Source organism: Engraulis encrasicolus, chromosome 13 (genome assembly GCF_034702125.1).
Source record: "Engraulis encrasicolus isolate BLACKSEA-1 chromosome 13, IST_EnEncr_1.0, whole genome shotgun sequence".
NCBI lineage: Eukaryota > Metazoa > Chordata > Actinopteri > Clupeiformes > Engraulidae > Engraulis > Engraulis encrasicolus.
Window position 1 is genome coordinate 10279086 of NC_085869.1, and position 10000 is coordinate 10289085.

At 45.7% G+C, this 10000-nt stretch overlaps 1 protein-coding gene across 1 annotated transcript in view; it reads left to right on the plus strand.

Annotated features, from left to right (window-relative positions):
• Positions 1-10000, plus strand: part of tbc1d4 (TBC1 domain family, member 4) — a 105265-nt gene that overhangs the window by 54741 nt on the left and 40524 nt on the right. Inside the window, exon 13 of the mRNA XM_063213026.1 lies at positions 3200-3361. Within this exon, the coding sequence (XP_063069096.1) occupies positions 3200-3361 (162 nt within the window). The remainder of the gene's footprint in view (positions 1-3199; positions 3362-10000) is intronic.

Sequence of the window (10000 nt, forward strand, 5' to 3'; positions counted from 1 at the left end):
GCCTCGTGATGGTGTCTCCGACATCAGAGTTGTATTTCAATAGCTCTCAAAAGCTCAACTCAAATGTCATTTTATCATTTGTAACCAGTATAATGAATGAAGAAAAGTCCCCAAAAATGATTGTGGATAGGCTGGTGTTTCTCAACGGGGGCGGTACAGCCCCCCAGGGGGCGTTGGGTAGCCCTAGGGCGGCGTTGAGAAGGATATTGCGAGGGGGCGGTGCTTAGTTGTCATTGGGGGCATTAGTCCATTTATTTTTTTTAATAGCAAGGGGGCGTGGGGGGGAGGCTTAAGATGAGGTCCAGGGGACGTTTGTTCAAAAAAGGTTGAGAACCACTGGGCTAGGCTGACAGTGGGGAATCTTGATTGTTTTCTCCACGGAGGCGGGGCGTCAGCAAAACACGAGGCTACAAGTACAGAGGACAGAGGACGGGAGTCCACATATTGGAATGGCCCCAGGGACTCGTCCGCGTGCTGCAGCAGGTCGGGTCAGCACCAGCAGGAGGGTTGAGCTTGAGTTGAGTCTTCTGATGTATGTGATTAGTAGTGGATCTGAGCTATTTTTGTGGAGACAGCGTTTTTTTTCCCCTCTTCACTTTCTTGTGTGTTTTTTTATTGATGACTAAGCTTCCAGTCAAGCCTTTGTGAAGTTTTTGAACTCCAGGGATTCTGATAAGGTGCCTAATTGAAATTCCAGTGGTGTATCGCATAAGATGAAACGGTTTTAAGGTTGTTGTTTTTTTTCCCCAGTTAACATTGAATCTAATGCGCTTTCAGAGTAAACAGCATGCCCACACTACATACTTACCCTGACTACATACTGAGGACTGTGAAAACAGCGATTGTGTTTTTGTACTTATTCCCACATTGTAATATACATTTGATGAAGTACACCTCCACATCCTCCTAATATCATTCCATACCATTATTAACATAAGGCTAGCGTACCCTTTAAGCCCACTTTCAACTAAGCCCATTCAGACTTCTGACTTTTCCCGTAAAAATTCTTCATATCGTACTTTGAAATATACATCAATTCATTGACAGACCTTGAGATGAGAGGTAAATCTTACTATTTAACAAATTATTTCACAAACAAGTTATGTGAATATGATGGAAAAATTAAGAAAATTTAGATTTTGGTGGGCTTAATGGGTACGCTTACCTTAGATTCTCACTGGATTTGACCACTCATTGGCTGACTTTTAATAGCACTGTGTGGACTGATGTAGTGTAGTGAGTGTGGAGATGCTGTTTGCTTGCAAAGCACGTTACTTACGTATGTATCCTGTAACTGTGATTGTATTGGTGGCCTTTTATGCCTTGGGTTACCCCCAACCCCCACTCCTCCACCCTCATCATCCATACCTCCACCCTTTCTCCTCTATCCTCCCTCCCCCCCCCCTCCTCCCTCATCATCTCTACCTCCTCCTCCATCCTTCTCCTCCATCCCTCCATCCATCCATTCTCCTCTATCCTCCCTCCACCCCTCCCTCACCACCTCTCCATCCTCCTCCCTCCCTGCCTCATCATCTCTACCTCCCTCTCCATCCTTCTCCTCCCTCCCCCACTTTCTCCCTCCATCCTTTCTCCTCTATCCTCCCTTTCCCCCCTCCCTCATCATCTCTACCGCCCTCTCCATCCTTCTCCATCACCCTCCCTTCCTCCCTCATCATCCATACCTCCACCCTTTCTCCTCTATCCTCCCTCCCTCCCCCGCCTCTGCCCTTATCTCTACCTCCCTCTCCATCCCATCCCTTCATCCCTTTCTCATCATCTCTACCTCCTCCTCCTCCTTCTCCTCCCTCCCTCCCTCCGTACCTCTACCCTTTTTCCTCTATCCTCCCTTTCCCCCTCTCTCATCACCTTAATCGCCCTCTCCATCCTCATCTCTACCTCCTCCTCCTCCTTCTCCTACCTCCATCCCTCCATCCTTTCTCCCTCTCCATCCTTCTCCTCCATCCCTCCCTCACTCCCTCCCTTCATGCTTTCTCCACTATTCTCCCTTTCCCTCCCTCCCTCATCACCTCTATCTCCCTCTCCCTCCATCCCTCCATCCTTTCTCCCTCTCCATCCTTCTCCTCCATCCCTCCCTCACTCCCTCCCTTCATGCTTTCTCCACTATTCTCCCTTTCCCTCCCTCCCTCATCACCTCTATCTCCCTCTCCCTCCATCCCTCCATCCTTTCTCCCTCTCCATCCTTCTCCTCCATCCCTCTCCTCCCTCCCTCTCTCCATCCTTTCTCCTCTATCCTCCCTTTCCCACCCTACCTCATCACCTCTATCTCCTCCCCCTCCTTCGCCTCCCTCCCTCCCTCCATCCTTTCTCCTCTATCCTCCCTTTCCCCCCTCCTCATCATCTCTACCTCCCTCTATCCTCCCTTTCCCCCCTCCTTTGCTAATCACCTCTACTTCCCTCTCCATCCTTCTCCTCCCTCCCTCCATCCATCCATCCCTCCCTCCCTCCCTAATCATCTCTGCCTCCCTCCCCATCCTTTTCCTCTCTCCCTGCCTCTATCCTTTCTCCTCTATCCTCCCTCATCACCTTTACCTCCCTCTCCATCCTTCTCCTCCTCCTCCTCCTCCTCCTCCCTCTCCTCCCTCTCCTCCTCCTCCTCCTCCTCCTCCCTCTCCTCCATCCTTCTCCTCCTCCTCCTCCCTCCCTCATCACCTTTACCTCCATCCTTCTCCTCCTCCTCCCTCTCCTCCCTTTCTTCCTCCTTCTCCTCCCTCTCCTCCCTCTCCTCCTCCCTCTCCTCCCTCTCCTCCTCCTTCTCCTCCCTCTCCTCCCTCCCTCATCACCTTTACCTCCATCCTTCTCCTCCTCCTCCTCCTCCTCCCTCTCCTCCATCCTTCTCCTCCTCCTTCTCCTCCCTCCCTCATCACCTTTACCTACCTCCATCCCTCTCCTCCCTCTCCTCCCTCTCCTCCTCCTTCTCCTCCTCCTTCTCCTCCTCCTTCTCCTCCTCCTTCGCCTCCCTCTCCTCCCTCCCTCATCACCTTTACCTCCCTCTCCATCCTTCTCCTCCTCCTCCTCCTCCTCCTCCCTCTCCTCCCTCTCCTCCTCCTTCTCCTCCTCCTTCTCCTCCCTCCCTCATCACCTTTACCTACCTCCATCCCTCCCTCCCTCCCTCTCCCGCCTCCTCCTCCCTCCCTCCCTCCATCACCACCCAAACCTCCCTCCCTCCCTCCCTCCCTAGCCCCGTGGGCCCCCGGCGAAAGCGCAGCGTGTCGGAGAGCGAGTCCACCTTGACCTTCAGCCTCCCCCCCTCCTTCTCCACCCCCAGTTTCCTGAAAAGTATTTACCAGGGCTCGCTGGGCTCGCTCACCTCCCTCTCCGACCTCGGGAACCCCCTCAAGAGGTGAGGGGGGATGGGGACGGACTACTGTTGTCACCGCCTCATCCCCCGCCCCCACTGTCGACCCCCTCCTCCTCCTCCCCAAGACTTGTCCTTTAAAGTGATTTTGTTCCACTTTCGGAAATAAGTTCCTTTTTCACCTCCCCTTGAGTTATATGATTGAGTTGTGTCTTTTCTTCTGGGTTTGCGGTCGTTCTCTAAGTCTGGCAGTGCAAACTTTACCTCCAAGCTAGCAATTGACATTGAATCCTATTAGACCAGCTAACTGTTAGCTGGTCTCATAGGATTCAATGTTAATTGCTAGCTTGGATGTAGAATTTGTACTGCCATACTCAGTGAATAGCTGATATAACAGAAGAAAGATACAACTCAATCATTTAACTCAAGGGGAGGGTGGTGTAAAATTAACTTATTTCCAAAAATGCCACAATATCACTTTAAAGCATTACCTGTGAAGATTCTCACTCACTCAGCTCATCTTAGTCAAGTAGAGTTGGTGTCAACCGGACGTCTTTTGTAGCTCAAGACAATTTGTCTGCTCTGCTGTCAGACATCCCCAGTTCTAACTCTTATATGGGAATCAAATGGGTAACACTTAATTTGAACCTGCATATGATATAAGCGTCATAACAGTGATGTAAAGCAGTCATGCATTTGTTATACACATGTCAATGTTGTTATAAACATTTAATGGCTTTATAAGTGACATTCGGTTTTGGTCAAGACACCTCTAACAATGTCAACTTTCATGACCATAAAACGCTTCGGACATTGTCATGTTTATGACTCGTTCATGACTGTGTCATGACACTGTTTTGACACTATTATGACACCGTTATGTCATACGTATGACACCGGCGTCAAGTTAAGTGTAACCGTTAAGTGTATTTAACCCTGGAGAAGGGGACCTGTAAAGCCATATTAGAACGAATGAAGTCTGACAGTGGAGCACACGAAATGCCTTTAAGCTACAATGGAAGTCAACTTGCCTACAGCTAAACTCTACTGACTCCTTTGAGCATACCAAAATGGCTTTGAAGGGTAGGGGTGGAAGGGAGGGTTAACAGGTGGGTGGGTGGTTGGCATTGTCGATTTGGGAGTGTCATTGGGTGGGTCAGAACATGTGCTATCCCCCGCCGAGTTCACCCAGAACTGCTAACCGCTGCCTTTTGTGGGTCCTCCTCGTGCTCGCTTCGAGTGCATACAGTGGCAGGGGAGGGAAGGGAAGGGAAGGGGAGGGTGTGGTGGTGGTGGGAAAGCAAACAGTCAGCGAGCTGTCCTCGTCTCTCCTTCTCTTTTCCCAAAACATTCACAGCTGGACACACTCCATTTGATAACAACATGAAACCAGAACAGAAGCTGGAGGAGCTAGCTCTCGCCTAAAAGCCCTCTTCCTTATCTGCTTGTTGTTGTGTGTGCGGCTGCTGGTGTTTTTCGCTTTATAACACAAACCGTTGGCGTCTTATTTATGTTGGCATAAATGGCTATGTGGTTGCAGGTGTGGTTTTTGATAACTTGCTGCTGCCTCAGAACTAACATTGCTTTCTTTGCAGATTTGTATTAAGCTTGCACCAGTGTGTTGTCCATACTAAATTGAGAGAAAAGTGGGTCCTATTTGTGGTAAGAGTAGTTATTTGGCACAAGTACAATGTCTGGTAGGCACATTGAGATACTATGCCCCTGGCAGCTTTCTCCTCTAATCCTTATGGAGTATAGAAGTCTGTATTTCAGACTTGTTGAAAACCTCTCATTCTTTTAGCAAAGCATTTTTTAAAAAGCTGCCCTGGCCATTTTTCTTTGTATTTCTCTTTCATTTGTGAACATTTAAGTTAGTATTTCTGTAGCCACTGTCCTCTGGTCATTTCCAATTTAGGGCCCATATCCTGTGTTGGCGATTTGCAAAACCAGAGTTGGACTGAGATTTGGCTCGTAAAGGATAAAAATCCATTTAAAGCAGGGGTGTCAAACTCATTTTGGTCCGGGGGCCGCATACAACCCATGTGGACCTCAAGCGGGCCGCATTAGTAACATCATCGCAAAAAAACGTAAAGCAGAGGATTAGTGTTCAGTACTATCACGTTTTAAATGTGTTGAATATGTAGAAAGCAATGCAATACTGAAAATCCTATGCAACACTTCGTTCATTCATTGCCAACCGTCAATGAATTAAATATGGGACCGTTCATTTTTGCAGGGGGTCTGCGGGTTTCCCCCAGAAAAATTTGCATTTCTTAGATGTAATTTCTTGCATTTTCACGCATTCTAACGTCCCGTTTCCAGTTTCAGCTTAATAGGAACCAATACAAATCCAATTATATTTATTATTTAATTACAACCAATACCAATACAATACGAATAAGAAGTATTAACATTTTATCTCTATATATGAGGTCTATAATATATGATCTTTATCAAATGCCTGTTACAGTACAAATTCACCATTTATAATAGAAGTGTGATGTGCACTTTACTACATATATACAGTATAACAGAGGGACCATTGGGTTAATGTCAAGCAGGTCTCGATTTTGTCCCGATTGGCGCAATTGCGCATGTCGGTTATTTCATTGAGAAAAAAAAAAAAAAAATTTTTTTTTTTTTTTTTTTACATCTGGGCCGGATGGAACCCTCTGGCGGGCCGGATGCGGCCCGCGGGCCGTATGTTTGACACCCCTGTTTTAAAGGGTCCGTTTGACATGCGGTGTTGCAGAGTCTCCAGGCCAGCGGTGTAGCTTATTCATTTATTTTATCCGTGAGGGAGAGCCAAGGTCATCCGGTATTTTGCTGTGAATGTCACCAGACAGGGCACTAATGGAATGCAGAGCAGCAGATCAACACTATAGTGTCTGTGGGGAGGGAAAAAAAGACTTGGCCTTGCCTCGAAGGTAGTTTGCTACAAAAACCCAGACCTTCTTTGTGACCTCTGTCTTTGTCAGCTATATATCGTGTTTGCTGTAAGGAGGTGTGAAGTCTGTATATCCTGATTAGGCAGTCCTTTTGTATGCCTGCTTCATTTAATTTAGTGCTGGTCAAGTAGGCTAGAGGTCCTTTATTGATCCAGAGGGAAGTCAAGCTTCTGGTTTTGCACATAAGGTCTGCCAGCCAGGGCTGACATTAACATAGTAATACGTGGCACTGTAGGGTGCAGTAGGTGAAGAAGTTGATGGGTTGATTACGTGTTCTGTATTGGTAGATAACAGGTGGTCTGCTATAAAAGCTCTTCAAGGTAGAATGCATGTTCTAAGCATGTCTTACTAGCCTACACTGTAACAAATAGCTGTTTATTTACGGCAATTCTGCAACAGCATTCTACTGTTTTTCGAAAAAACAGACAACTACTGTGAAAATATTACTTTGAGTCACATATTGAGCATAAACAGTAAGTACTGCACAATAGCAGTATTCGCCGTTGTGGAAAAAACTAGAGATGCACCGGATCCTGATTTTTAGGATCCTGCCGGATACCAGATCCACTGAATAAGATCCTGCCGGATCCGGAACCGGATACCGGATCCTACAAAAGGGTTGAAACATATAGTCTACTCGCACACGTGGGCCCTTTTTATTACGTTGCCGCAAACTATTTTTTAGACTCATTGGCTTATTGCCACACTGCCTGCAATAGCCGCTTCCAAAGGGATTTCACTCCATGCAGTGATTGGGGTTGTGAAAGACTGAAAAGCCTAGGCTAGACATGCACCAGACCCTGATTTTTAGGTAACATGCTGGATACCGGATCCACTGCTTAAGATCCTGCCGGACCCGGACCCTGTGAAAAACTCTATTATCCTGACGGATCCGGAACCGGAACCGGATCCGGTGCATCTCTAGAAAATAACAAGTTATTTTAGGCAGCACCATTGAAACCCATTCATCCTCCACTTGTCCGTGATCACCATCAAACTTCAATACCACCTGAAGAACTGAAGTCATTCTGACTGGTTAAAGATTATCTGATACTATCAAGCATGATGAAACAATTTCTAAGGAAACTACAATACTTAAAAAGTGCTTGATGCAGCAAAGTGTGAGTAGCACATGCATTTTGATAGTGATGAAAGTGTGAATGGCTGAAACATTTTAAGAACTTGTAACACTCTTGCAACAAGCAGCCCCATCTAAACCAATCTGCTAATCAGTGCCTGGCCTCACCTGAGTAGGGCTGTTATGCCATTATTCAATTACGGGCGTCACCTGCCAAGGGCCTGATGACTCTGGTCACATGGTACTCTTGCACCTGTATATAAATCTGGACTATCAACACTTCAGTTGCTTGCCTGCCTGCTGGCTGGCCTGCATGGCACAGCATAGCACTTGCTTGCCTACAAGCTTGCTTACATGCTTGCACACTTTCCTCTTTGTGAAAGCTTGCTGTATGTGGCATCATTTGTGGCATTGTTGCATATAATGTGCCTGCTGCAAATTAGGCATTGCTTTGAGAGCTAGCTTGTAGTGCTGCTAGTTTGCTGTGCTACTTGGTGCAAAATATTTTTTTAAAGACTGACCAATGCTATATTCATCATTGGCTCATCAAGAGATACAGTAAAAAGCCCACCTTGCACACTATCATTGTAACATAGCACTGCGTACTCTGAAATTTTATTCATGCCCACACTTTCAAAGGACCACCGCAAACCATTTTCTCAATACAGCACTGCGCCATAGTATCATGCTCAAGGCACTCCAGTCATGGTGAACGATGGGAGGATGGGGTGGTAACATGGCCAGGGTACCACAGTTATGGAGAATGATGGGTGGGGTGGGAAGTTGCCATGGCCATATTCATGAATACAACTATGACCCAGTATTTGCCTGTCATCACACAGTACAATTCAACTTTTTAACTGAAATGTACTGTTATTTTTCTGTAGAGTACTGTTATTTAACAGTTCAATTGCTGCTGAAAAAATGTTATATACTGTGATACATTAAACAGCAATGAGCTGTATTTGATTTTTGGTGTGAAATAACAGTAGAATTACAGGTAAATATAATTGCCAGTAACTGCCGTTATTTTGCAGGGACATTTTCTGAGAGTGTAGTATTCACATCCTGCTAGTCTCTTTTAATTTCCATGGTAACCAGTTGTTCCTCGATCTATGCCCTGAAAGACTGATTGACCTGAGGGTTTACTAGGTTCTTTATGCTGCCTGAAGCCGTCTTGAATGTGTGTAACTGTGTAGCCTTCATTCATAGATTGAGATTAGAAAGAGAGGATTCTGACACTTGACTCTGAGGAAGACTTTCTGTGCTGATATGTTAGTCCTATTTGCGTATAATAACAAAAGAGAACCTTTCGCTCGAGATGACTCTCGAGTGCTCTGGCATTTTCCGCCATTCAGCCTTCTGAAATAGCCTTGGGCTGTGTGCTGATTGAGGTTATATGGTTCACGTCTCCTAAGAAAGCCAACAGAAGTATGCTTGCCTTTCCATACACTGCTGCACTGACAAGTTAACTCACGTGAATCTCAAGATGTAAATTCACAGTCTCTTCTCTCCTCTTCAGAACATTCATTTTTCTTTTTCACATTCTTTTTTATTCCTCATCGTATACTTTCTTCTTCTTTTTTTTACCTGCAACAACATGCACACATCCACAGGATTTGGTGCATGCACACAGTCCCTAATGAGCACATTTTGTTTCTCTTTGCAGGTGTCTTGTCAACTAACGCCAAGTATACTGGCTATTCACTAGCTATTCACTGACTATTCACTGGCTATTAACTGGCATTTTAATTAACTTGTGTTCTATCTTGGCAGGCGATAACAACATGATAACACAAAACCACGTACAGCTAGGCCAACTTTTGTGGGTATGCTTTGTGTGTTTGTGTGTACTGCACACTTATAGTGTGAAATGGGTAACCATACTTTCTGGATATGAACTTGCAATGCATGTTGTTGGTCCATACATTGTGGTGTGTGTATGAGTGAGAGAAAGAATTCACCATCTTAGTTGTGCAGCAGCATTCTATGTATCATCATTGTATCTGAGTGACAAGATACAATAAATGTGTTACTATTATTGTTGTTAAAATAACCTGAGACCTGAAACAGAGTAGTAAACCAGTTTAAGGTAACCTCTAATGTCTTAACTAAGTGACACCTGTGAGCTATCTATTAATTTGGGCTCAAACTACACAACTTTAAAATCGTATCAGATGTTGACATCGGGTTCCGCTGTACACGGAGAGTCTTATCTCAGATCGTGAACACCGAGACCATGCCCAACATTCTAGTCAGTGTCAATCTACAACTTGCGGTCAGCAAGATTCTATCTTAGAACGTCGTACCTGACGAAGAAATCTTGTCCGACAATCCCTTGTGATGAACCTGGGGTTGTCACGTCCCACCGATTGTCGTATGGCGTGATTTCAGCCTGAGAATTGGGCCAATCGTTGTGTAGTTTGAGCTCGCCTTTAGCAGGTTTACCACTTCCTGTACGTAGGGCGCTTAACTTAGACAGTTTTATCACTTAAAGGGACAGTTTGGTCAATTTCAACATGCAGTTGTATTGCTCACGCTACCCTTGACTTGTCAGTACCTGGTGATGCCACATTTTTCGGCTCAGCCCTTTCCGAGATATGAGCAATTCTAATGGGGGCAGCGTTTGTTTACATTTTAAAAAAATGAAATATAGGC